The 27624-nt window shown below is 41.7% G+C and overlaps 1 protein-coding gene across 1 annotated transcript; it reads right to left on the reverse strand.

Moving 5' to 3' along the window:
- Positions 1–4045: 4045 nt before the first annotated feature.
- Positions 4046–27565, reverse strand: LOC134338627 (C-signal-like). The gene is made up of 6 exons (XM_063034615.1): positions 27320–27565; positions 25149–25200; positions 7467–7654; positions 6650–6805; positions 4989–5099; positions 4046–4390 (listed from the first exon to the last, which is right to left on the reverse strand). Exons 1-6 carry the CDS (start codon positions 27452–27454, stop codon positions 4277–4279), a joined length of 756 nt encoding a protein of 251 aa, XP_062890685.1. The 5' UTR covers positions 27455–27565; the 3' UTR covers positions 4046–4276.
- Between the last annotated feature and the right edge of the window lie 59 nt (positions 27566–27624).

Genomic DNA, 27624 nt, shown 5'->3' on the forward strand with positions numbered 1-27624 from the left:
TTTACTAACTATTGTAATGCTGGAATCATAACAGCTAATCAAACTGTAAATTCCCACAAACAGCACTGTAATAATCAGTTTCAATAAAATTACTTGAGGGGCATAAGGAATAAGTTACCTACTCTTCAAAATAGTGCAAACACAAGGAATTCTGCAGATGCTGGAAATTCAAGCAACACAAAGTTGCTGGTGAACACAGCAGGCCAGGCAGCATCTCTAGACAGAGGTACAGTCGACATTTTAGGCCAAGACAACTGTACCTCTTCCTAGAGATGCTGCTTGGCCTTCAAAATAGCGCCTTTGAATCTTTACATCCTTATAACAGAGCCTATGAAGCATTTCACCTAGAAAACAACAGTACTACACTGGAATTGCAGCAAGAGGTTGTAATCAAGTGAAACACAAGAGGCTGCAGACACTGGAATCTGGTGGAAGATGCTGGAAATCCAAGCGACACACACAAAATGGTGGAGAAGCTCAGCAGGCCAGGCAGGATCTGTGGAACAGAGTGTACAGTCGATGTTTTGGGCCGAGGCCCTTCTTCAGGACACAGCAGACACAAAATGCTGGAGGAACTCAGCAGGCCAGGCAGCTTCTATGGAAAAGTGTACACAGTCAACGTAAACACGAGGAATTCTGCAGATGCTGGAAATTCAAGCAACACATATCAAAGCTGCAATTTCACATCCCATTCCCATTCTGACATGTCTATCCACGGCCTCCTCTACTGTAAAGATGAAGCCACACTCAGGTTGGAGGAACAACACCTTATATTCTGTCTGGGTAGCCTCCAAGCTGATGGCATGAACATTGACTTCTCAAACTTCCGCTAATGCCCCACCTCCCCCTCGTAGCCCATCCGTTATTTGTTTATATACACACATTCTTTTTCTCTCACTCTCCTTTTTCTCCCTCTGTCCCTCTCACTATACCCCCTCCCCCTTTTCTTTCTCCCTAGGCCTCCTGTCCCATGATCCTCTCATACCCCTTTTGCCAATCAACTGTCCAGCTCTTGGCTCCATCCCTCCCCCTCCTGTCTTCTCCTATCATTTTGGATCTCCCCCTCCCCCCCACTTTTAAATCCCTTTCAGTTAGTCCTGACGAAGGATCTCAGCCCGAAACGTCGACTGTACCTCTTCCTAGAGATGCTGCCTGGCCTGCTGCGTTCACCAGCAACTTTGATGTGCGTCACAGTCGACGTTTCGGGCTGAGACTCTCCTTCAGGATCCTTCTGTTAGAAGAACTCCGCAAGTCCAGCAGCGTCCGTAGGAGGAAAGGACCCATCATTGTTTTGGGTCAAAACCTTGGCTCTGGAAGGGGAACCTTAACTTACAACTATCTTGATGAAGTAAGAGGTAACGCAGTTTTATTTTTCAGAGCAGCCTGGCTGCAGGAGGCAGGAGAAGCAAACACAGCTAAAAATGAAAAGGAGATGAAATAGGAGACATATTCAACCCGAAACCAAAATTTAACATACAGTACTGGGGACTAGTGTCTATATTTCACTACCAAAACGATAACAGCTGTGTCACCCTAATTGAAGGTGGAAACCATGATCGAATACTAAATAATTCCTCAATATAATGCGAAAGGAAGATCACCGAGGCACTGAACTTCATTTGGTATTGCTAGTCTGCATGCCACGGTTGGATTAACGTAGTGATTGAACAACTCAATCGCTTTCACTAATGGTGTTCAACAGCGTCAAGACTGGCTTCCAGCGTTCAAAATAAAAAAAAAACAAGTGCTGTTGTTCATTGTGCAGTCCATCACAGAATGTTCTGCGCACAGAAGTTACAACATTGATATCGAGGCGATGATTCATCATGCCACATTATACACTAACACAAGAGATTCTGCCGATGCTGGAAATCCAGGACAACACACACAAAACGCCGGAGGAACCCAGCCAGTCAGGCGGATCTATGGAAATAAATGAACAGCCAATGTTTTGGGCTGAGACACTTCTTCAGGACAGTAAAAAGGGGGAAAGACGCCAGAATAAAAGGGTGGCAGGAGGGGGAAGGAGACTGGCTAGCTTATACACTAAATAATGTTCAGGCACGAGAGTCCTTGCATATTTGGATTATAAACCCCGCAGAATTCCACCAGATTGATATCTTGCATCGAGCAGCCTCTGGGCAGTTTCCCACCTGACTGATGGGCTATCTGCTGGAGAAATGTTTTCACGTTAACAGTTTATTGATTCATGCTACTAAAGAGGCCAACTATCAAATTTGTTCTCATCGCTTGCTGACTCCCCCAGACAAGTGTCCCAATATATTGCATCTGCTTTACCCACGTTCTTCTTACTGAGTTCCTCACTGCCCTCTGAATATTAGTTTGTTATTGATCCTTACTGGCTATTACTCTCCAATCGTGACCTCTGCTCGCAACTTGCAGTCGCTCCCAATTTCCTGATGATCATTCAAATCATTTGATCCCTATCAACTGTATACAAGACAAGCTTTTCACTCTGTCTGGGCACATGTGACCAAATCAATACCAAAAAAAATCTGATTTCACTACATTGCCAATGCCACTGAAGATTACACTCAGTGGCCATTTTATTAGGTACACCAGTACACCAGCTTATTAATGCATATATTTAATCAGCCAATCGTGTGGCAGCAACTCAAGTACTTAGAAGAATGCAGACATGGTCAAGAGGTTCAGTTGTTTTTTTCCAGACCAAACATCAGAATGAGGAAGAAATGTGATCTCAGTGACTTTGACCGTGGAATGATTGTTGGTGCCAGATGGGGTGGTTTGAGTACCTCAGAAATCGCAGACCTCCTGGGATTTTCACACACAGTCTCTCAAGTTTACAGAGAATAATGAGAAAAACAAAAAATATCCAATGAGAACAACAGGAATTCTGCAGATGCTGGAAATTCAAGCAACATACATCAAAGTTGCTGGTGAACGCAGCAGGCCAGGCAGCATCTATAGGAAGAAGCGCAGTCGACGTTTCAGGCCGAGACCCTTCGTCAGGACTAACTGAAGGAAGAGTGAGTAAGGGATTTGAAAGCTGGAGGGGGAGGGGGAGATGCAAAATGATAGGAGAAGACAGGAGGGGGAGGGATAGAGCCGAGAGCTGGACAGGTGATAGGCAAAAGGGGATACGAGAGGATCATGGGACAGGAGGTCCGGGAAGAAAGACGGGGGGGGGGTGACCCAGAGGATGGGCAAGAGGTATATTCAGAGGGACAGAGGGAGAATGAAAAGCCTCATCCTGAGAGCAGATGCGGCGGAGACATGTCCCATGATCCTCTTGTATCCCCTTTTGCCTATCACCTGTCCAGCTCTCGGCTCTATCCCTCCCCCTCCTGTCTTCTCCTATCATTTTGGATCTCCCCCTCCCCCTCCAGCTTTCAAATCCCTTACTCACTCTTCCTTCAGTTAGTCCTGACGAAGGGTCTCGGCCTGAAACGTCGACTGCGCTTCTTCCTATAGATGCTGCCTGGCCTGCTGCATTCACCAGCAACTTTGATGTATGTTGCTTGAATATCCAATGAGAGGCATTTCCATGGGCAAAAATGCCTTGGCAATGAATTGAATATTTGACTTTATTTCTTACATCCTTCACATACATGAATAAAAATCTTTACATCTCCATCTGAATGCGCAATGTGCAATTTATAGTAATTTGTAATAAATATCATGTATAACAATATAGCATAGAAATACAATTGTATCAGCATGAATTAATCAGTCTGATGGCCTGGTGGAAGAAGCTGTCCTGGAGCCTGTTGGTCCTGACTTTAATGCTGTGGTACCATTTCCTGGATGGTAGCAGCTAGAACAGAGAGGTCAGGGGAGAATAGCCAGACTGGCTCAAGCTCACAGGAAGGCAACAGTAACTAATAATGATGCAATACAAGTGACGTGCAGAAGAGCATCTCTGAAGGCACAACATATCAAACCTTGAAGTGGATGGGCTGTAGCAGCAGAAGACCATGATCATATACTCAGTGGCCACTTTATTAGGTACAGGAGGTATCAAATAAAGTGGCCACTGGGTGTATATTCAAATGAAGTGCATGAAATTCAATACACATAATTCAGTTAAATTGTGATAATTTTATTCAGAATTTATATTTATTAAGATGTGTTAGATACATCAAGAGTACTGTCAATTACTTCCATTATGCAATACTAAATTTATAAATTCAAAAATATATTTATTTCATCAGTTTTCAATTCTTAGAAGCAGGAATTCCACAGTGGTAATAATTTCCATTTCTATTTCATATTAATTCATGCAAGTTAGTCTTCACCAAAGTATACGTTCACCTCTCCAGTCTAAAAATGATCCATTGTCGTTGTCTGAAAGCTTCGAAAGCACCCTGATTAGCCCTTGTATACTTTCCTCTTTGGTTAATGGTGCCTGGTGAAAGCAAACAAAATACAAGATTAGACAGAAATAAAGTACAAAGACTAAGTTCTCCAGTCAGGAATATATTTTGCTTGGCAAGGGCAGTTCCGAATCAATGTCCAAACTAGTTGCCAGGCCTTGGGAAAAATCTGCATTGGAATGAACTTGGAGACTCCCTGTATCAGTGGCCTCAGTGAAGCAGCCTAGACAGCAGGAGACAGTATGAGGACAAATATGATGTTTGCCAAAGGCAAAAGCATAATTAAATTGATGAACTGCAATGAACTACTTTGAATATGGCAACATAACTCACTGATGGTGAAATGGGGGGTGGGGGGAGTTAAAAGGACAAAATGCTTCATAATCCAAAAACAAAATGTTCATTTTCTGATGTAACAACTTTCATTAAAACTCAAGCTTGGCAAATGTTAAAATGATTACAGAGGAAAATGAGGTAAATAGTATAAGCAAACAATAAAATGGATGGGCATTAATCAAGATTAATAACAAATTAACTATTGAGATATAATTAAAAGCTCTTACTTTAAAAAAAACTAGTAATATTGATGGCAGATGCAATTCCAGACTATTCACTACGTTTTTCTCTTACCTTTTCACCACCCATGTCTGTTTTGACCCAGCCTGGGTGCACTGAAGCACAAAGGATTCCGTGGGGTGTCAGCTCATTAGTTAAGCACTTGGTGACCATATTCAGCGCAGCCTGTTTAAAAGACCAATATAGTTATGTGACTGCATTATTATCTGGCAAAAATTGCAGTTCACAAGTTTTCTTTAAGGCATCGGATGACTAACTCATAGAAGTGTCAATCCCACCTCCTTGTTGTTCTTTCCCAGAATACTTACTCTTCTTCAGATGCTCATTTGCCCCTCTAATTAAAAACCACAATGGTTTCAGCCCAAACTCCTTGTCACAAACATTAGGTATTGTAACTTTTCACTTCTAAAATGGGTTTTTAATGAGCAAGGGTTTATTCAGTTTTATGCATTTTTGGAAAAATGTGAGTGTCACTCTAATTTATCTAAGTCACTGTAATTTATCTACTGCGGTAATCCTGGTGATTTGTGGTGTACACATCCTGAAGCTTTATTGCGCTTTCCATATTGGAATAGCCAGTTGGTGATGTTATGGCACCCACACCCGACTTTGAGGCGAGTGGTCCTGGGTTCGAATCCGGCCAGCAACTTGCACGCTTTCCATCCGTGCTGGGTTGGGCGTCGAGATGGCAACTCGGCCTCATAAAAAACAGACAAAATTGCTGAAGAAATAGCAAGGCTTCCAGCCGATGGGCCACAAGGTGTGGAAAGGAACAAAACAAAAATGAGTAACAGAATGGCCAATCTGCTCATAGGATTTGAGCTCCGCCCACTTGTAGACATGCATCATCTTTCACGCACTTTATGTTCTTATTCAGAAATTTCAGCATTATTTGTGCTTTTGCAGTCTTTTCTATCCACACACATTTCCAATTAATCATGCATTGTTCAGATTTGTTCTGAATGCATTGACTCAGATTTTATTAATGACTAGACCATTCTGCATTGTGCCATTCTTGTTACGATTTGTCTGTAGCCAGTTGTGTCATTAAGGCACTTTAGCAGAATGGTTCTATACAAAAGTACTAACCTTTCATTGCAGCTTAGACCAATGGGTGAAACCTCTTCCGAGCGCTGGCGCCCAGCTGACATTATCAAAGTCTCTACAAATGGTAATTTCACACAAGATGCTGTGGGATACCGGGGCAGAAAGAATGCAATTGGGGAAGTTAAAAGATTTACTCTGCATCTAGCTATGTTTTTTTTTAATTTATTGAGGCACAGCGTAGAAAGAGCCCTTCCGGCTGTGCTGCCGATTTAACACGAGCCTAATCACTTTACAATGGTCAATCAGTATGTGGAATATGGGAGAACGCCACATGGTCACAGGGAGAACGTACGAAATGTCTTGCAAACAGCAATGGGAAATGAACCTGGGTCACCGGTACTGCAAAACACTGAGCTAGCCACTACGATACCATGCTGCCCCAATATTTTACCTGCGATAGGATTCACTGGTGTCATGGCAAGAAGTGACTAATGCTAACTATGGCTTCATTTTGATAAGTACAACCAGCCAACACATCCACCGCCTCCAAACTGCAAAGTAAAAGTTCTGTAAAGAGCCTGGAGGATGCACACACACACCAACAAACACGACTTATCGAATGCAATTGGAGTTGCTTCATCATTGTTACCCTTTGTGCATGCACGGACCTTGCTGATCCTGTAGGCGTATGCTTTCCCATGCTCGATGTTGAAAGACTCCACGGAGCCCATGATAGAGGACATGTTGATAACTGCAGCTTTCTTACTGCTAAGGCCAGGTTCATCACTCTGATGAGCTGCTTTCAATAAAGCTGGCAGAAAAGCCTACAATGTAAGGAAGAGGTACTGAGAAAAGAAGCACAAACAAGCATTTTAAACAGGAATAACACTTGGCGCACTCTTTTTTTTGGGGGGGGGGCAATGAGACAATCTCATTGAACTTAACAAAATTGATTAAAACAAGAAAAATAAACAACTTGAACATCTCTAATATTTTATTGAGAACTTAATTACCTTTCTAAAGATTTAAAAAATAATATTTGAAGTACAGCCATGTGGAGAGGAATGTTAAATGATAATGACAACTAAGAAAACAGATTACACTGGACAACCACAATTTTGTTTCCTGAATACTTTTGGGTGTATCTTATGGATTTTGGCCTGCTGTTCATGATAACCTTCATGAAATTTCCCTATCGTGAACCATTATTTTGAAATCACCTGTTTTCGTTATTTGAGTTCATAATTCAAGTGAATCAAAACATTGTCCACAATGTAAACTGAAAAGTTTTCTTGGAAGAAAAGCAACCTCAATAACTAGGGTACAAAATACAGCGTTTGTACACACCATCCCTTGCATCTATTCTGAAAGATAGTACGAGCAGGATTTAGTCCTCACTCTCTTCTCTGTACCCTCTGCCCAGCCAAAGAAATAGAACAGAACCAATGATACAATACCTCAAAACCAAACTAAATTGCAAGTTACCTTGGTAACCATCATTGGGCCAACGACATTGGTCTTGTGAGTCTTCATCATTATTTCTGGGGTAACTTCATTCAGACCTCCATTAATATTGATCCCAGCATTATTTATTACCAGATTCAGGCCATCGTTTTTCAACACCTTTTGAATCTCTTCAGCACTCGCTTGAATGCTGTCAAGGTCATCCACATCTTTAAAAATATACATAAAGAAACTAAATCTTGGTTATTCATTTGTACTGCCTTTTTCTAACTTAAAAGCTGCTCATGTCATATTACAGCACATAGATGCACATTATATCCAACACTGATGATATTTACCAAAAAGATTGTAAAACACAATGCAGAGTATCTAAAGTTGGAGTAAAATGTTATGCTCATTCTTTAACTCTTAAACTACCATTTTTTTTCTCAATCAATTTTCTGGATTGTTGAATGCTTACAGCTACAGGTACCTTAGCCACTTGTATGCCTACATAAAGTCTACACCTCTCACTCTCAGAGCTCTGATATGCTAATAGAGTATTCTTTATAAATGTACAAATACCAAAACATGATTGACAATAACTCTTAGAATTTTTTTCTAGTTTATATACTTCGGTATTTTTTTTGGGGGGGGGACGATCCGGGTATTCCCTAACTGGAAACCTTGGATGAATTATGAGGTCAAGTCCCTTTTAAAGGCTGGAGCTGCAGCTTTTAGGTCCGGGGATACCAGTCGCTACACGGAATCCGGGTGTGAACTCCAGAAAGCCATTAAGGGTGCCAAGAGACAATATGAAGCCAAGTTGGAAGCCCAGGCTAACCAAAGCCATGCCAGTAGACTATGGCAGGGTCTAAATGAGATCACTGGGCGCAAAGAAAAGGCTGGGAATATTAATAACTATGGTGCTTCTCTTCCTGATGAACTTAACGTAAAGATTCGAACAGAAGAGGAGCGTCCCGCTCCCTCCGGATGAACTGGACCTGGTGGCATCGAGATTCATCGTCACCGAGGAGGACGTTAGAAGGGCCTTCCTGAAGATAAATCCAAGGAAGGCGACGGGCCCAGAAGGCGTCCCGGGACGGGTTCTCCGGGCCTGTGCAAACGAGCGAGCTGGAGTGTTTGCTGACATCTTCAATGCTCCTTGCTTCAGTCTAAGATCCCCTCATGTTTTAAGAAGGCAATGATAATCCCAGTGCCGAAGAAGAGCAAGGTGGCATGCCTGCATGACTATCGACCTGTGGCTCTGACATCAATTGCTATGAAGTGCTTCGAGAGGTGGGTTATGGCACACATCAATCACAGTCTACCGGTCAACCTCGATGCTTTGCAGTTCGCCTACCGGAGCAACAGGTCAATGGCAGATGCCATCTCTCTGGCCCTACATTCCTCCTTAGAACACCTGGAGAATAAAGACGTATACGTAAGGCTCCTTTTCATTGACTACAGCTCTGCCTTTAATACCATCATTCCAAATAAACTGATTCCTAAGCTCCGGAACCTGGGCCTTAGCACTCAGATCTGCAGCTGGATCTTCAACTTCCTCACAGACAGGACCCAGGCTGTAAAAATAGGGGTCAAGCTCTCCGTTACAATCACCCTGAACACCTGTACCCCACAAGGCTGTGTACTCAGCCCCCTGCTGTACTCAGTGTACACCCATGATTGTGTAGCCAAGTTTCCATCAAACTCAATATATAAGTTTGCTGATGACACAACAATTGTAGGCTGTATCTCGGGTAATGATGAGTTTGAGTACAGAGAGGAAATTAAGAACCTGGTAGCATGGTGCGAAGACAATAACCCATCCCTCAACGTCAGCAAGACGAAGGAATTGGTTGTTGACTTCAGAAGGAGTAGCGGACCGCACGACCCAATTTACATCGGTGGTGCGCAAGTCAAGTGGAACAGGTCAAAAGCTTTAAGTTCCTCGGGGTCAATATCACAAATGACCTGACTTGGTCCAACCAAGCAGAGTTCACTCCCAAGAAGGCCCACCAGCGCCTTTACTTCCTGAGAAAACTAAAGAAATTTCACCTGTCCCCTAAAACCCTCACTAATTTTTATAGATGCACCGTAGAAAGCATTCTTCTAGGGTACATCACAACCTGGTATGGAAGTTGTCCTGTCCAAGACTGAAAGAAGCTGCAGAAGATCGTGAACACGGCGCAGCACATCACACAAACCAATCTTCCGTCCGTGGACTCACTTTACACTGCACGCTGTCGGAGCAGAGCTGCCAGGATAATCAAGGACACGACGCGCCCAGCCAACACACTTTTCCTCCCTCTTCCCTCCGGGAGAAGGCTCAGGAGCTTGAAGACTCGTACGGCCAGATTTGGGAACAGCTTCTTTCCAACTGTCACTGCTGAACAGATCCTGACCCGGATCTGGGCCGTACCTTCCAAATATCCGGACCTGCCTCTCAGTTTTTTTGCACTACCTTACTTCCCATTTTTCTATTTTCTATTTACAACTTATAATTTAAATTTTTAATATTTACTAATTTTAACTATTCTTAATATTTAAAAAATTTAATATTTGTAATCCAGGGAGTGTGAAGCGCAGAATCAAATATCGCTGTGATTATTGTACATTCTAGTACCAATTGTTTGGTGACAATAAAGTATAAAGTATTTTAAGATGTTAGTTAAAACACTGATAAATAAAAGGGAGAAATAAATCAGTTCAAAATTTAGTTTTGGTAAGTTAAGTTGAGCAGCTAAAAGATTATTCTTGCAGGTATATGTACATTTAACAAATTGGCTGATCACCAAATATCACCACGGGTAAACTGCAGTAGTTCTGATCTTTCAAAAAGTCACACCTAGAGGAATCAAGATAGCCGTGGGGGCAAAACTATCCTCATACAACAAAGGCAGCCTAAGATTTGTTTAAACACTGGTAACATTCGAGTTCAAACAAAAAAAGTATTTGCAGCACATTATTAGATGCAAATTCATAAAAAGTACCATAAACTTACAAAAGAAAACAACTCTTAACTATACTTACCACATGAGTAAATCTCTTGTGGCATTGGGCATGGCAAATTGGATGAAATGTTAGAATCAGGTTTAACATCACCGGCATATGTCGTGAAACATAATAGCTTTACGGAGAGACTGGATAAACTTGGACTGTTTTCTCTGGAATGCTCAAGACCCGATAGAGGTATATAAAATTATGAGTGGAATAAATAGTATAGATGGTCAGAGTCTCTTTCCCCCAGGGCACAAATACCAAATACTAAAAGGCATAACTCTGCAGTAAGAGGGGGAAAAGTCTAAAGATGTGTAAAGCAGATTCTTCAAAAAGCATAGAATCGGATTTAAGAGGTTGTACACATACAAGAGGGTGAAACAGTACTGTCATGGTTAGCTGAATGATTTAGAGTACCAGTGACCCAGATTTAATTCCCACTATTGCCTGTAAAGAGTTTTGCGTTGTCCCCGTAACTCTCACCCTGAACACTGGCGTGCCTCAAGGCTGTGTGCTGAGCCCTCTTCTGTACTCCCTTTTCACCGATGACTGCATTCTTGTACATGGTTCTAACTCCATAATCAAGTTCGCAGACGACACCACGGTGGTTGGACTGATCAGAGGGGATGACGAGACGGCCTACAGGGATGAGGTCCAGCACCTGGCCGTGTGGTGTACCGATAACAACCTGGCCCTCAACACCCAGAAGACCAAGGAGATCATTGTGGACTTCAGGCATGCTAGGAGCCACACTCACACCCCCATCTACATTAACAGAGCTGTAGTGGAGCGTGTATGAAGCTTCAAGTTCCTTGGTGTCCACATTTCCGAGGATCTCACCTGGTCCCTGAACTCCTCCACCCTGATCAAAATGGCGCAACAGCACCTTTATTTCCTGCGGAGCATCAATAAAGCTCACCTCTGTCCCAGGATACTGAAGGACTTTTACCACTGTACCATTGACAGCATACTCACCAACTGCATCTCAGTGTGGTATGGCAATTGTCCCGTATCAGACCGCAAAGCACTCCAGCGGGTGGTGAAAACTGTCCAGCGGATTATTGGCAACCAATTACCCACCATTGAAAACATCTACCATAAACGCTGCCTGGGCAGGGCGAAAAGCATTATCAGGGATGCATCTCACCCTAACCATGGACTTTTTACTCTCCTCCCATCCAGTAGGCCAGCAGTCCCCAACCACCGGGCCACAAAGCATGTGCTACCGGCCACGAGGAAACAAAATGATTTGGCGATATGAGTCAGCTGCACCTTTCCTCATTCCCACTGTTGAGCTTGAATGCACGCGAGGTCATCCATGTCAGCACGGGAAGGAGATCAACTCCTCGAACTTGCAAATGACGGCCGGCTGGAAAGTATGTTTGACATAACATCTCTGCCGGCATTCTGAATCAAAGTCAAGGCTAAATATCCTGAGATAGCCACAAAAGCACTGAAAATGTTGCTTCCATTTCCAACATATCTCTGCAATGAATGCAACGAAAACTAAACTGCAGAATAGACTGGACATAAGGAACCCCCTTCGACTATCGCTGTCTCCCATCACCCCTCGATGGGACTGTCTCGTTGCAGGGAAACAAGCCCAGGGATCCCACTGATTCAGCAATATTGGTGTGTTGCAATGATTTTATATGTTCATACGGGGAAAATATGTGCTGTGTGTTTAATAGCAAAATGTTACTTAAAATGTTATGATGCTATTGACTTATATAACCATATCACAATTACAGCACGGAAACAGGCCATCTCTGCCCTTCTAGTCCGTGCCGAAAGCTACTCTCAGCTAGTCTCACCGAACTGCACTCAGCCCATAACCCTCCATTCCTTTCCTGTCCATATACCTATCCAATTTTTCTTTAAATAATATCGAACCTGCCTCTACCACTCTACTGGAAGTTTGTTCAACACTTGCTTCAAGCTCCCCTGATAATTGACTTATCACGATATTCATGTGAGGAAAATATGTGCTGTGTTTAATATTAAATTCGTTAGATAAACCCTTTTAGAAACAAAATTGAGTGTATTAGCCACTTATCATCTATATTCCGGTCGTGATTAACACCCACCCACCCCCCGGCACAGAATCGCAAAAGCCGATATGTGGAGAAAAAAATCGACACGTACACGCATGTGTACTGGTGCCCGCACAAGGCTTCATGGTCATGGTAGTCTTTCTCGGGGTAAACACAACCTATTTGACTGCTACCATTGTCCGTTGGCAACCCTATCCCGCGCCCCCCTCTGCCCCCGGGTCGGCTGGTCCGCAAGAATATTGTCAATAATAAACCAGTCTGTGTTGCAAAAAAGGTTGGGGACCCCTGCAGTAGGCGCTACAGAAGCCTTCACTCCCGCACCAGCAGGCACAGGAAGAGCTTCTTCCCTGAGGCTGTGACACTGCTGAACCTCACATCACAGCACTAAGCAGTATTGCACCCATATTGTACTGTCTCAGTACTTTTATATTTGTATGCTGTAGCACTTACTTTTTACTTGCAGTTATTTTGTAAATAACACTATTCTTTGCATTTCTGGTCAGATGCTAACTGCATTTCATTGGCTTTGTATCTGTACTTGGCACAATGACAATAAAGTTGAATCTAATCTAATCTAACCTCATGAGTTTCCTCCAGTTGCTCTGGTTTCCTCCCACAGTCCAAATGCATACTGGTTGGTAGGTTAATTAGTCATTGTAAATTGTCTCATGATTAGGCTAGCATAAAGAAGGGCTGGAAGGACCAATTCTGTGCTGTATCTCAATAAGTCCACCAAAGGTGCCACCTCATTGGGTCTTCACTCAATCCTGGAACATCTGTACAGCAAAGATGCACACATTTATCGAATACAGCTCAGCATCCAATACCATCATCCCCTCAAAACTGATCAATATGCTCCTAGCCCTTGGCCTCAATACCTTGACTTCCTCATTTTGCAGACCTCAGTCGGTTCGGATTGGCGACATCTCCATGATCTTCGTCAGCACAGGTGTACTACAAGGCTGTGTGTTGGTCCCCTGCTCTGCTCTACACTTATAACCGTGCAGCTAAGCACAGCTCCAATGCCATGTTCAAGTTTGCTGGTGGAACCACAGTTGTAGGCTGGATCAAAGGTGGCGATGAATCAGCATTTAGGAGAGAAGTTGAAAATCTGCCACAACAAACAACCTCTTACTCAATGTCAGCAAGACCAGGGAGCTAATTATTGACTTCAGCAGAGGGAAACAGAGGCTCGTGAGCCAGTCCTCATCAGAAGTCAAGGGGGTCAGCAACTTTAAGTTCCTCAGTGTTATTATTTTGGAGGACGTGTCCTGGGCACAGCACGCAAGTGGAATCATGAAGAAAGCACAGCAGCTCCTCTACTTCCTTAGGAGTTTGTGAAGATTCAGCGTGACATCTAAACTTCTGATGAACTTCTATAGGTGTGTAGTGGAGAGTATATTGAGTGGCTGCATCACACTGAAAACACCAATGCCCTTGAACAGAAACTCCTACAAAAAGTAGTGGATACAGCCCAGTCCATCACGAGAAAATCTCTCCCTCATTGAGCACATCCACATGACTTTCCCGCGACAGTGTTTCTTCAGTGTCTATCATCAGGGACCCCCAGTACCCAGGTCATACTCTCTTCCTTCTGTTGCCATCAGGAAGGTGGTACAGGAGCCTCATGACTCACCCCACCAGGTTCAGGTACAGACAGTTGCTACCCCTCAAACATCAGGCTCTCCTTTTCTTTTTAAATCTTTTTATTGAATTAGTACACAAGAGGTAAAAAAAAAATAGCAACCAATACATTGTTAAGATATAAATATGCAAGTAATATTAATACAAAAAAATGCAAACAACGTAAGTTAGTTATAAAATAACAAGGTAATATAGTTGTATACTAATTTTCTATATATATCAGTAGAACGAGAAAAAAAAACCCAGAAAAAAAAGCAACACACATCAAAGTTGCTGGTGAACGCAGCAGGCCAGGGAGCATCTCTAGGAAGAGGTGCAGTCGACATTTCAGGCCGAGACCCTATGTCAGGACTAACTGAAGGAAGATTTGAAAGTGGGAGGGGGTGGGGGAGATCCAAAATGATAGGAGGAGGGGGAGGGATGGAGCCAAGAGCTGGACAGGTGATTGGCAAAGGGGATACGAGAGGATCATGGGACAGGAGGCCCATGGGGAAAGACGGGGGGGGGACCCAGAGGATGGGCAAAGGGTATAGTGAGAGGGACAGAGGGAGAAAAAGGAGAGTGAGAGAAAGAATGTGTGTATAAAAATAAATAACGGATGGGGTACGAGGGGGAGGTCCAGAAAAAAAACCTACCGTGCAACTAAGCTACAAAGCAAAGCAATGGGCTAACTAGGTAAATAGTAGACTTGAACAATTTAAACAATCATGTCCTCAAACCCGACCTCCGCTAGTAACAGATAAAATCCACGAAGGGAATGTATGTATGATCAGAGAGAAAAAAAGTTACATTCAATGAAAATGTTGAATATAAGATCTCCAGGTCTGTCCAAATTTAACTGAAGTATCATAAAGATTACTTCTGATTCTTTCCAAATTTAGACACAGTATCATTTGAGAGAACCAAAAAAAAACCTAGTTGGGGCATTAATCTCCTTCCAATGTTGTAAAATACATCTTTTCGCCATTAAAGTAAGGAATGCAATCATTCTACGCGCTGACGGGGGTAAATTACTAGAAATTTTAGGTAATCCAAAGATAGCAGTAATAGGATGGGGAGAAATATCACTATTCAAAACCTTTGAGATAATATTAAAAATGTCTTTCCAAAAAGTTTCCAGAGTAGGACAAGACCAAAACATGTGGGTCAAGGAAGCTATCTCCCCATGACATCTATCACAAAGAGGGTTAATATGAGAGTAAAAATGAGCTAATTTATCTTTAGACATGTGTGCTCTATGGACCACTTTAAATTGAATTAAGGAGAGTTGGGCACAGATAGAGAAAGTATTAACAAGTTGTAAAATATGAGCCCAGTCATCAGCCGGGATAGTAAGGCCCAATTCCTTTTCACAGTCAGTCCTAATCTTATCGAATGGAGCTTTCCTAAGTTTCGCGATAGTATTATAAATAATAGCCGTTACACCTTTCTGACACGGGTTGAGGTTGATGATAGCATCTAAAATATTTGTAGGGGGTAACACCGGAAAGGAAGAAAGTATGGTATTTAGGAAATTTCCAACTTGCAAATATCTAAAACAATGTGTTTTTGGTAAATTGTATTTGTTAGATCACTGTTCAAAAGACATAAGGGAGCCATCTGAAAATAAGTCCAAAAACCATGATATACCCTTAGTTTTCCAAATTTGAAAGGCACGGTCCGCAGAGGAGGGAAGAAAAAATATATTGCCAATAATAGGAATTGCTAGCACAAATTGATTAAGATCAAAAATTTTTCGGAATTGAAACCAGATACGTAAGGTATGTTTAACTATCGGGTTGCAAACCTGCTTATAGCGTTTCAAATCGGAAGGAAGAGAAGATCCTAATATAGAGCCAAGTGCATAGCCTTGAACAGAATGTAATTCCAATACTACCCATTTAGGAATGGATAGTATATCTTGGTCAAGTAACCAAAATTTCATGTGTCGAATATTAATTGCCCAATAATAAAATCTAAAGTTAGGTAATGCCAAGCCTCCATCTCTCTTAGCTTTCTGTAGATGTATTCTACCCAATCTCGGGTTTTTATTTTGCCAATTAAATGAAGAGATTTTAGAGTCTACTTTATCAAAAAAGGATTTTGGAACAAAAATCAGTAATGCCTGAAATATATATAAAAATTTTGGCAGAATAAACATCTTAACAGCATTAATACGACCAAAGTTAAATAAAGTGGAGATCATTTAAAGGAAAGTTGAGTAATATGGTCAATTAAGGGTAAGTAATTAGTCTTAAATAAATCCTTATTTTTACGGGTAATTTTAATCCCAAGATATGAAAAATGATTATTATCCAATCTAAACGGCAGGTTCTGATATAAGGGAACTTGCTTATTAATAGGGAAAAGTTCACTCTTATTAAGATTTAATTTATATCCAAAAAAAAAGACTAAATTGTGCTAATAAATCTAAAGCTGCTGGGATAGATTTTTGAAGATTGGAAATACATAAGAGTAAGTCATCAGCATAAAATGATACTTTATGAGACTTTAACCCATGAGTTATACCAATAATGTTAGGAGATTCTCGAATAGCAATTGCAGGTGGTTCTAATGCTATATCAAATAATAAAGGGCTAAGAGGACACCCTTGTCTGGTACCTCAAAAAAGAGGGAAAAAAGGTAAGTTTTGAGTATTAGTATGAACTGACGCCATAGGAGAATGGTATAACAATTTGATCCAGGAAACAAATTTCCGGCTGAAGTTAAACACTTCAAGCACTTTAAATAAATAGGGCCATTCAACCCTGTCAAAGGCTTTTTCAGCGTCTAGGGAAATGACGCATTCAGGATCGGTTTGTGATGGGGTATAGACAATATTTAAAAGTGTATGAATATTATAAAAAGAGCAACAACTCTTAATAAAATCCGTTTGGTCTTCCGAAATAATATAAGGAAGTGCTTTTTCTAGTCTATTTGCTAATAATTTAGAAAAAATCTTAGAGTCAACATTTAACAAGGATATTGGTCTATAAGATGCACATTGAGCGGGTGTTTATCCTTCTTTAATATTAAAGGGACCGATGCTCTATAAAAGGACTCTGGTAGTTTACCAAGTTTTGAGGCCTCCAGAACCCTGGATAACCAGGGAACTAATGAGGGTGCAAAAGATTTAAAAAATTCCACGGTAAACCCTTCAGGGCCAGGAGCTTTCCCCGAGTTCACAGAAAAAATAACATTCTTAATCTCGTCAGTAGTGAAGGAAGTTTCTAACATAGAACATATATCATGTGAAATCTTAGGGAAATCTAGGTTATCTAAAGAGTCACACATATGTTTAGAATCTCGTGGAGATTCTGATTGATATAAAGAGGAATAAAAATAAAAGGATTGATTAATCTCAGCTTGATCAAATGTCAGTTGACCTTTTTTGATTATAAATCTGATTAATTTGAAATTTAATGGAGTTAGCCTTCAACTGATTAGCCAACAGTTTACCAACTTTGTCACTATGTATATAAAATTCGCTTTTTGTCTTCATTAATTGGTTTGCAATAGAGGACGAAAGTAATAAACTGTGTTCCATTTGAAGTTCAGTTCTTTGTTTATACAGCTTCTCAGACGGAGCTGTAGCATATTTCTTATCTATTTCCTTAATCTTCTCCACAAGAGCAAGCTCTTCCTTCTTCAACCTTTTCCTCAGAGCAGCAGAGTACGAAATGATCTGGCCACCAATATAAGCTTTAAAAGAATCCCAAAGGGTATTCATGGATATATCCTCTGTACTGTTAATTGTAAAAAAAAAATCAATCTGTTCATTCATGAAATTAACAAAATCCAAGTCCTGAAGCGACAGCGAATTAAAACACCATTGTCTATTATTATGAGCACTGGCCAATAATTTAATAGAAAGCTTAAGTGGAGCATGGTCCGAAATGGTTATAGAGTCATATTCACATTTAACTACTGAAGAAATAAGACGAGAGTCAATAAAAAAAAAATCAATTCTTGAGTAAGAGTGATGAACATGTGAAAAAAAAGAGAAGTCTTTTTCCTGGGGATGTAAAAACTGCCAAATGTCCGTCCACACGGAATCTGAGAGAAATGAATTAATCAAGGTTGTGGATTTATTGGGTGCAGTCCTTATAGGGGCCGAATGGTCCAATAATGGAGATAAACAAGTATTAAGATCTCCGCCCCAGATTAGTGAAAAGTCATTCAAATTTGGAAACATATTAAATAACGATTTATAAAATTCCGGACAGTCCGAGTTTGGAACATAAATGTTGACCAGAACTACCTTTTTATTAAAGAGTAAACCACTAACCAGTAAAAATCTACCATTTGGATCAGAGATAATATCCTGTTGCACAAATGTAATGGAGGGATCTATGAAAATAGAAACTCCTCCAACTTTGGCATTAGAGTTCGAATGATATTGTTTATCCTTCCAGAACTTAAAAAAGTGTAATCTGTCCCCCCTCCGCACATGGGTCTCTTGTACAAATAGAATATATGCTTTAAGTCTCCGGAATACTTTGAAGATTTTTTTTCCTTTTAATTGGATGATTAAGACTGTTAGTATTCCAAGAGACAAAATTAATAGTAGAATCCATAACCCCTAAAGTCAACCCTCAAATAAAGGGAGGATTGACAATAGGTTCAACCCATGAACCTGGAAAGGGAACAGAGTAAATATGAGATATCGAGAAAGAGGACGTGAAAAAAACTTCAATAATATATGAGTAGCCCAGGAAGAAAAAACTAAAAAGTGAAGCCCCCCCACCCCCACCCCGTAACCCCGAAGCTAAATATAAAATAGACTAGCCAGATAGAAGCAAGCAGTAAATCTACCCCCATGACTTCTGATAGACGCTCAATTAAAAAATGTATATATAAAAAAGATCAACTAAAGTTGTAAAACAGTAGATGAATGAAAAAAATCAAAAAGTACACTGACTAAAACGAAAAAGATATAATATATAAAAAAAAATATATATATATAAAAACACCGTTGACATACATCAAACCTTATAATTAAAAAAGGAGATGAAATATCTGCATAGACTAGCAAAAAAATTACGAAGTTTAAGGACTGTGTGAAAAATGATGCTGTGGGAGTGGCCACCCAGAATCCCCAGGGAAGAAGGAGGAATGACGCAGTTAAAAAAAAGTTTGGCAACCATATTGATTAAACAAAAAAAAAAATTTCTGCCCTCAAATAGAGTGAAAAAAAGAAAAAGAGAATAAAACCAAACAGATTAACACCCTCCAATCAGGCACTGATAATTTAATAGTGCGATTAGGATGTTGAAGGCAAAAGTTGATCCAGGTAACTCTGGGCATCTGACGGAGAGTGAAAAAACAGGAAGACCTATCAGACAATCGGATCCTCAAACATGCGGGATATAGCAGAACTGGTTTTAAATCCATCTTGTAGAATTCCACCATCACAGTTCTGTAACGAACACGTTGGTCGTGAACCTGTTTGTTAAAATCCTCCACCAATCGAAAGCAGAGATCCAAGAAATCAATGTAACCTTTAGGTCGAGCAAAACGAAGCAACTTTTCCTTGTCTTGAAAATAATGAAATCGTAAAATAATATGCCGAGGCTTCTCTGACTTAGCCGAATACGATGGGACTCCGTGAGCCCTGTCCAACAGTGGTGGTTGACCAGGAAACAAGGTGGGAAATGGATCTTTTAAAAGTTGAGAGAAAAACTTAATAGGGTCTTCAGATTCCACGCCTTCTTTGAAACCGATAATTCTTATATTCTGATGACGCATTCTACATTCTAAATCGGAATTTTTAAAGGTAAGGAATTCAAGTTTTTTCTTCATTGTACTAATTGTTTCTTCAATTTTTCCCGTTTTGAGTTCATTCTGTCGCGTAAAAACTTGGAGATTAGATACAGCAATCTGATGTTGCGTGATAGTTGTTTTCATCTTATCAATATCATCGCTGATTCTCTCCAGTTTAGATGAAATCTCCGCACGAATCAAATCTGATATAGCTTGCATAGTTACTGCCGATTCAACAGGAGGGGAGTCGGTACCTTTCGATCTGACAGGAGGTTTGTCGTTTTCCCCATTCTTAGACATACCGGACCTTAAAAACATCCAGATATATAATGACAAACAACTGCAAAGTATTGTAAAGGTCAATAGACAATAGGTGCAGAAGTAGGCCATTCAGCCCTTCGAGCCAGCACCGCCATTCACTGTGATCATGGCTGATCATCCACAATCAGTATCCAGTTCCTGCCTTATCCGCATAACCCTTGATTCTGCTATCTTTAAGAGATCTATCCATCTCTTTCTTGAAAGCATCCAGAGACTTGGCCTCCACAGCCTTCTGGGGCAGAGCATTTCACGTATCCACCACTCTCTGGGTGAAAAAGTTTTTCCTCAACTCCGTTCTAAATAGCCTACCCCTTATTCTTAAACTGTGGCCTCCGCTTCTGGACTCACCCATGAGCGGGAACATGCTTCCTGCCTCCAGCGTGTCCAATCCCTTAATAATCTTATATGTTTCAATAAGATCCCCTCTCAGCCTTCTAAATTCCAGAGTATACAAGCCCAGTCGCTCCAATCTTTCGACATATGACAGTCCCGCCATCCCAGGAATTAACCTTGTGAACCTACGCTGCACTCCCTCAATAGCAAGAATGTCCTTCCTCAAATTTGGAGACCAAAACTGCACATGGTACTCCAGGTGTGGTCTCACCAGGGCCCTGTACAGCTGCAGAAGGACCTCTTTGCTCTTATACTCAATTCCCCTTGTTATGAAGGCCAGCATGCCATTAGCTTTCTTCACTGCCTGCTGTACTTGCATGCTTGCTTTCAGTGACTGATGTACAAGAACACCTAGATCTCGTTGTGCTTCCCTTGGTCGGTGCCTTGAAAGTTAGCTTAAATGTAGCTGATCATAGGATAAGGATCAGAGGTGATGGAGCGGATCTAAAACACCATCTCACTCCATGAGCGCCACCGGAAGTCTCCATCAGGCTCTTCAACCAAAGGGGGTAACTTCACTCAACTTCACTTGTTCCGTCATTGAAATGTTCCCACAACCAATGGACTCACTTTTAAGGACCCTTCATCTCATGTTTGCAATATTTATTGTTTATTTATTTATTATTACTATTTCTTTTTGTATTTGCAGTTTGTTGTCTCTTACACACATGTTGAATGCCCAAGTTGGGGTGGTCTTTCATTGATTCTGTAACTGTTATTATTCTATGGATTTGTTGAGTATGCCCGCAAGAAAATGAATCTCAGGGCTGTATATGGTGACGTATCTGTACTTTGTTAATAAATTTACTTTGACTCGTTTTCGTTTTCTTATGGGTATTTTCAGTGGATACAAAGAAACACATTTGAATCATTGAAAAAAACTACACCCACATAAAGACAAAAAACTAATGTGCAAAAGACGACCAACTGTGCAAATACAGGTTTCCCCTGCCATCCGAAGGTAGAGGGTTCCTATGAAACGGTTCGTAAGCCGGAATGTCATAAAGCGAAGAAGCAATTACCATTTATTTATATGGGAAAATTTTGGAGCGTTCGCAGACCCAAAAATAACCTACCAAATCATGCCAAGTAACATATAAAACCTAAAATAACAGTAACATATAGTAAAAGCAGGAATGATATGATAAATACACAGCCTATATATAGTACTTTTCCACTATCATTGCTGCACTGTTCTCCGTAGCGAAAATCTCATGCAAGCGCTCTTGGCAGAAAATCTCACGCAAGTGCTGTTGGCAAAAACACTCTCTCCGGTAACCTTTAAGCTATGAAGCTGCCAAATCATACCAAATAACACGTAAAAATACACAGCCGATATAAAGTAGAAATAATGTATGTACAGTGTAGTATCACTTACCAGAATTAGGAAGATTAAGCCAAAACCAATTTACTGGAATTGGGACAGCGCAGAGCACACGGATGATGGTGTGTTAGGCTGAGTCGGAGTTTGGGTGGTGCAGTGGCCCCCACCCTCTAGGCCGCTGACCAATACATTGCCACGAAGCATGCAGGGGTACAGCGGTAGCCGGGAGGCACCCAGCACACCTTTAAGAAAAAAGCCGAAATAAACATGCTAATTAATTAGGTGCCACCCGACACGTAAATGTCGGCCCAGATCAGTGCCGATTGCTGATTGCGTTGCCTCTGATCTGGGCCGACATTTACGTGTCGGGTGGCACCTAATTAATTAGGATGTTTATTTCGGCTTTTTTCTTAAAGATGTGCCGTGTGCCTCCCGGCTACCGCTGCATTCTCTGCGAATCGGTATCTGTCCACGGCCTGGGGGTTGGGGTGGTGGGACACTGGGGTGTCATCTCATCGTTGTCTATTTCCATTAGGGCAGGCAGCTCATCTTCTCCTATGACTGCCCGCCTCGATGTCGAAGGTGGAGGTTCGTCGTCTGCTGTGGCTGATGTGGAAGGCTTGCTTGACTGCTGAGCCTCGCGCATTTTTCTATCATACAGTTCTTTGTAAGGACTCAAACCATCTTGCAAACATGCCCTAAACCGACGCACCCTTTCAAAATTAAGGTCGTACTTTATCATTGCAGCGAAAATCTCACGCAGTTGCTTCACGTTCAGTTCGCTACTGCATTCGGTTTCGATTATTATCCTTTCCTCTTCCAATTGCATCAGCTCTTCATCTATCAGTTCTTGGTCATGCGATGCCAAAACCTCTTCAACATCATCTTCGTCAACTTCCACAAGCCAATCTCACTTTGTCCTTACTTTGTTCGCCACAATTGAAACGCTTAATTATGTCTAGTTTTACGCTAAATGTAACACCCTTACGAGCTCTTTTAGGCTTTTCCGATACCTTAGAACTCATCTTGCAAACGGCTGCTTACAGGTATGTGTTTAAGAAATGCCGGCGAGAATGCCGTTCCAAATCCAGGGGAGAAGCGGCTGCTCGGGGCGCGCGCTGCCTTTTATCATGCGCTGCTTTTTTTTCGTAACAGTGAAAACACCTTCTGAAAGCGAAAACAGGGTACTAACGTAGCTCTTTCGTAACAGTGAGGTTTTGTAAAGCGAACGTTCGAAAAGCGGGGGACACCTGTACAAAAAAAAACCCAAATAATATTGAGAACACGAGTTGCAGAATACTTGAAAGTTAGTCAATAGGTTGTGAAATCAGTTCAGTGTTGAGGCGAGTTAAGTCGGTCCGTGCTTGTTTGTGGTGTGGGATCCAAGACTCCAGTACTTCCTTCTCGATGGCAGCAGCAAGAAGAGAGCATGGCCTAGTTGGTGGGGGTAATCGATGATGGACGCTGTCTTCTTGAGGTAGCGCTCCTTGTAGAGGTGCTCAATGTTGGGGAGGGCTTTTCTTGTATTGGACTGGGCTGGATCCACTACTTTTTGTAGTCTTTTCCACTGGCGGGCTTCGGTGTTTCCATTCCAGCCCGTAATGCAACTAGTCGGGATACTCTCCACTGTGCATCTATCAAAGTTGTCAAAGTTGTAGATGACAGGCCAAATCTGCACAAACTTCTAGGACAGAGCTGCTGCCGTGACCTTCTTTGTCACAAACAAGAGAAAACCTGCAGGTGCTGGAAATCCCAGCGACACACACAAAATGCTGGAGGAACTCAGCAGGCCAGGCAGCATCTATGGAAAAAAGTGCAGTCGACGTTTCGGGCCCAAAACCCTTGTGTTCCGCTCTCCCCTCCCCCCCCACCTTTTAAATCTGCTCCTCAGCTTTCCTTCCCCCGTGTTGCTGAAAGGTCCCGGCCCGAAACATCGATTGCACTTTTCTCCCCCCACAGATGCTGCCTGGCCTGCTGAGTTCCTCCGGCATTTTGCGTGTGCCTTCTTTGTAATGACACTTACACTCAGGTCCCAGGACAGGTCCTCGGAAATGATAAAGTGAAGGAATTTGACACCAATGATCTGGAAAAGTTAGATGTAGAGTTGGGGGATGGAAGGAGCAAGTGGGTAGAAAATCATGGAAGAAGAACTGATGGAAATCATGGAAGAAGTAGTACTGATATCTACTAGTCAAGCAGGAATTCTAATAAAATCACCTTTTCAAACAAACCAAATGTTAGTGGGTGCATCAGCAGACTGGCAACGTGGCAGTGATCATCTCAAACAGTTCTAGCTCCTCCATTGCTCAACGTTATTCTGCAAAGCAAGTTTCACAACATATGCCAGTGGTATTAAACCCGATTCTGATTCTTTAAATGTTGTTTAATAAACTCAGTTACTCAGTTACCTTAATTTGTTCAAGGGATCATTTGGCACAAGATTCCGAATCAGAATGCCAAGCTTTGGGCATATGCTTTCTTGATAAAATTGTTTTGCATGCAGAATGAAGACTGACATGCAAAGTCAAAGTCACCCATATCCCACAGGAAAAGTAATGGCGGGAATGGTGAGGAACAGTTTGGCATATGAAAGAATTTAGGCCCAATATTTTTCAGACTGGAAGTACATGTTCCAAGAAATTAATAATATTTAGAGGAGCTTTCCTAAAGGAGATGAAATTCTATCTTTATTACATTTACTTTTTGTGATGTGATAAACTCACAGAATGAAACTTCGATATTTTAAATTGTTAAAATGAGATTCAGTGTTTACTCAGGTAATTTGTCTTCTCAACTGTAATATTTAAAATTGCTCACCTACTTCATCTTAATACTTTTTCTGCATTTTTTTCAATAACACAGAAGGTAGCAAGGGCGTCAAAGTAGTTGGGGAGAGAGGGCAAGAGAATGGGGTTGAAAGGAGTAATAATCAGCTATGAGGGAATGGTGGAGCAGTATTGATGGACCGAATGGCCTAATTCTGCTCCTACGTCTTATGAAAAGGAATTTGATGTACAAACCGAAAATCCAATTTTACAAATTCAGCTGAATGAGATACAGAAACAAATATATCTATTTGTCGAATGTGAGAGGAGATCATCTTATTTAAATAAGTTGCATTTATATAGTTTTCTGATATAATCAAATTAATTTAATAGGAGGACAATTAATATAGAAATTAACTCAGAGCATGCAGGAAAATTCACAGTCTTAACAGAAGTCACTATGGTATTAATAAACACTTACCCATCTTAACTATTTTTATGTTTGAGACACATTTTGCCAAGTTCTTAAGATCCTATAGAGCATAGAGACATTAATTAAATACCATACAGAAAAAGAACTACAGTATTATCCAACAGCATCTGAGCAGTAAAAATCTCTACAGCAGGCTCTTTGGACCTTTTTTGTTGCATGAAAAATATGGCTGGAGTCCAGAGAGGCATTAACAATAAACCCACTAAAGTACATTTTCAAATGATCTGATGCTTTTAGCAGTATATCTACAATGAAAGGACAGCCAAGTTGCACGTGTTGGACAAATAGAAGAAAATTGTACTAAATACATTATCTGTGGTTTCAAAACAGGAATACAAAACATCTGGCTTAGGCTGGTTTCAGCCCATTCACTTATGTTACAATACACAATGTTCTAGTGACTTTATGAAATGGGAATCCTAGGCACGGGTAATACAAAACAGGAAAATTAGTGATGACATTTTAACAAGTGGCAGAGAAAAAAATTTGAACAATGTTGACGTATATCAACACAAAAGCAAAGAGAATCTTTTCAAAGGTGGAAAAATATTTTAAACTAATGTTTTACCCACCTCATGCTCTAAAAGTGCAAACGATGACCACAGAATCCGAAGTAAAGCGGGATTTAAAAAAAATGAAAACAAACGGACTCAATGGCCAAATGACGGTCATTTTACCTGATGCACAGAAACATATGTAGGCCATTCAGCCTCTCGCCCTGTGCCTGTTCGGCTTTTTCAATCGGACCACAACATATCTGTATAACCTGTCAGTGTCCCTGTGAATATTAACCACCAATTTCAACTGCTCTTCTCGCTCCAGTGTTGGGGGTGGAGAGTTGCAACGGGAGCTGGACTTTGTGATAAAGTTTAAATAGAAACAAAGCACAGGAGCATGGACTTTAGTAAGGCCTTTGACAAGATCCCACAAGGGAGGTTAGTTCAGAAGGTTCAGACACTAGGTATCCATGGAGAGGTTGTAAACTGGATTCAAAATTGGCTGTGTGGGAGAAGACAGAGAGTGGTAGTGGATGATTGCTTCTCAGACTGGAGGTCTGTGACTAGTGGTGTGCCTCAGGGATCTGTGCTGGGACCATTGCTGTTTGTTGTCTATATCAATGATATAGATGATAATGTGGTAAATTGGATCAGCAAGTTTGCTGATGACAGCAAGATTGGAGGTGTTGTGGATAGCGAGGAAGGCTTTCAAAGCTTGCAGAGGGATCTGGACCAACTGGAAAAATGGGGCAGAAAATGGCAGATGGAATTTAATGCAGACAAATGTGAGGTGTTGTATTTTGGAAGGACAAATCAAGGTAGGACATACACAGTAAGTGGTAGGGCACTGAGGAGTGTGGAGGAACAAAGGGATCTGGGAATTCAGATACACACTCAGATGCTTTTGGCATCCTGGCATTCATAAATCAAAGTATTGAGTACAGTATAGGAGTTGGGATGTTATAGTGAGGTTGTATAAGACATTGGTGAGGCCAAATTTGGAGTATTGTGTGCAGTTCTGGTCACCTAACTATAGGAAGGATATCAGTAAGATTGAAGGAGCGCAGAGAAGATTTACTAGGATGTTTCCGGGTCTTCAGGAGTTGAGTTACAGGGAAAGATTGAGCAGGTTAGGACTTTATTCCTTGGAGCGTAGAAGAATGAGGGGGGATTTGATAGAGGTTTACAAAATTATGAGGGGTATAGACAGAGTAAATGCGAGTAGGCTCTTTCCACTTAGATTAGGAGAGATAAATACGAGAGAGCGTGGCTTTAGGGTGAAAGGGGAAAGGTTTGGGGGAACTTCTTCACTCAGAGAGTGGTGGGAGTGTGGAACTAGCTGCCATCTGATATGGTAAATGCGGGCTCACTCGTAAGTTTTAAGAATAAATTGGATAGATACATGGATGGGAGAGGTCTGGAGGGTTATGGACTAGCGGAATAAAGTTTTGGCACAGACTAGAAGGGCCGAAGGGCCTATTTTCTGTGCTGTAGTGTTCTATGGAGCGGCTAAGGGAGAAACTATTTGACTCGGCCTCGTATCGAGTGGGTCACCTCTGCAGGACGATCCCACCCCGTCAAGGGGCTATTAACCGTTAGGTAAAAGCCCGCTCGACCATTGCCTCAACCAATAAGCTGCCTTTCAAGGCTGAAGTCACTCACCCTCCCCCGGGCTCCCTCGGGCTCTCTGCAGGCGGCGAACAGGTAACGCGGCGGCCGCTCAGCCTGGCTCAGCTGGCGGATCAACTCCAGGCCCAGCCCGCGATTCGCTCCCGTCACCAGCACCGCTTTCTGCATCCCTGCCGCCACCGCTCCGGCCCCGGCTCTCCCGTCACAAGGTCTGGGCGGGCCCGCGACTTGAATATTAACTTATGTAAGGTCTGAGTCAGGTGACGGCCCCACCCCGCTTGCAAACTCCCTGCCGGGCCCTGTCCGCAAGTGAAAGCCGGTCCAATTTGACCCTCCCG

The sequence above is a fragment of the Mobula hypostoma genome, chromosome 27 (assembly GCF_963921235.1).
Source record: "Mobula hypostoma chromosome 27, sMobHyp1.1, whole genome shotgun sequence".
In the NCBI taxonomy this organism is placed as follows: Eukaryota; Metazoa; Chordata; class Chondrichthyes; order Myliobatiformes; family Myliobatidae; genus Mobula; species Mobula hypostoma.

Excerpts from the sequence above, each read along its gene's own strand:
- LOC134338627 (XM_063034615.1), bottom strand. The coding sequence starts at position 27,454 with ATGCAGAAAGCGGTGCTGGTGACGGGAGCGAATCGCGGGCTGGGCCTG. Across the intron at positions 5,100-6,649 it reads ACGCCTACAGGATCAGCAAG|GCTGCGCTGAATATGGTCAC; the intron begins GTCCGTGCATGC and ends TCTTTTAAACAG. Across the intron at positions 4,391-4,988 it reads CAGACATGGGTGGTGAAAAG|GCACCATTAACCAAAGAGGA; the intron begins GTAAGAGAAAAA and ends TGCTTTCACCAG.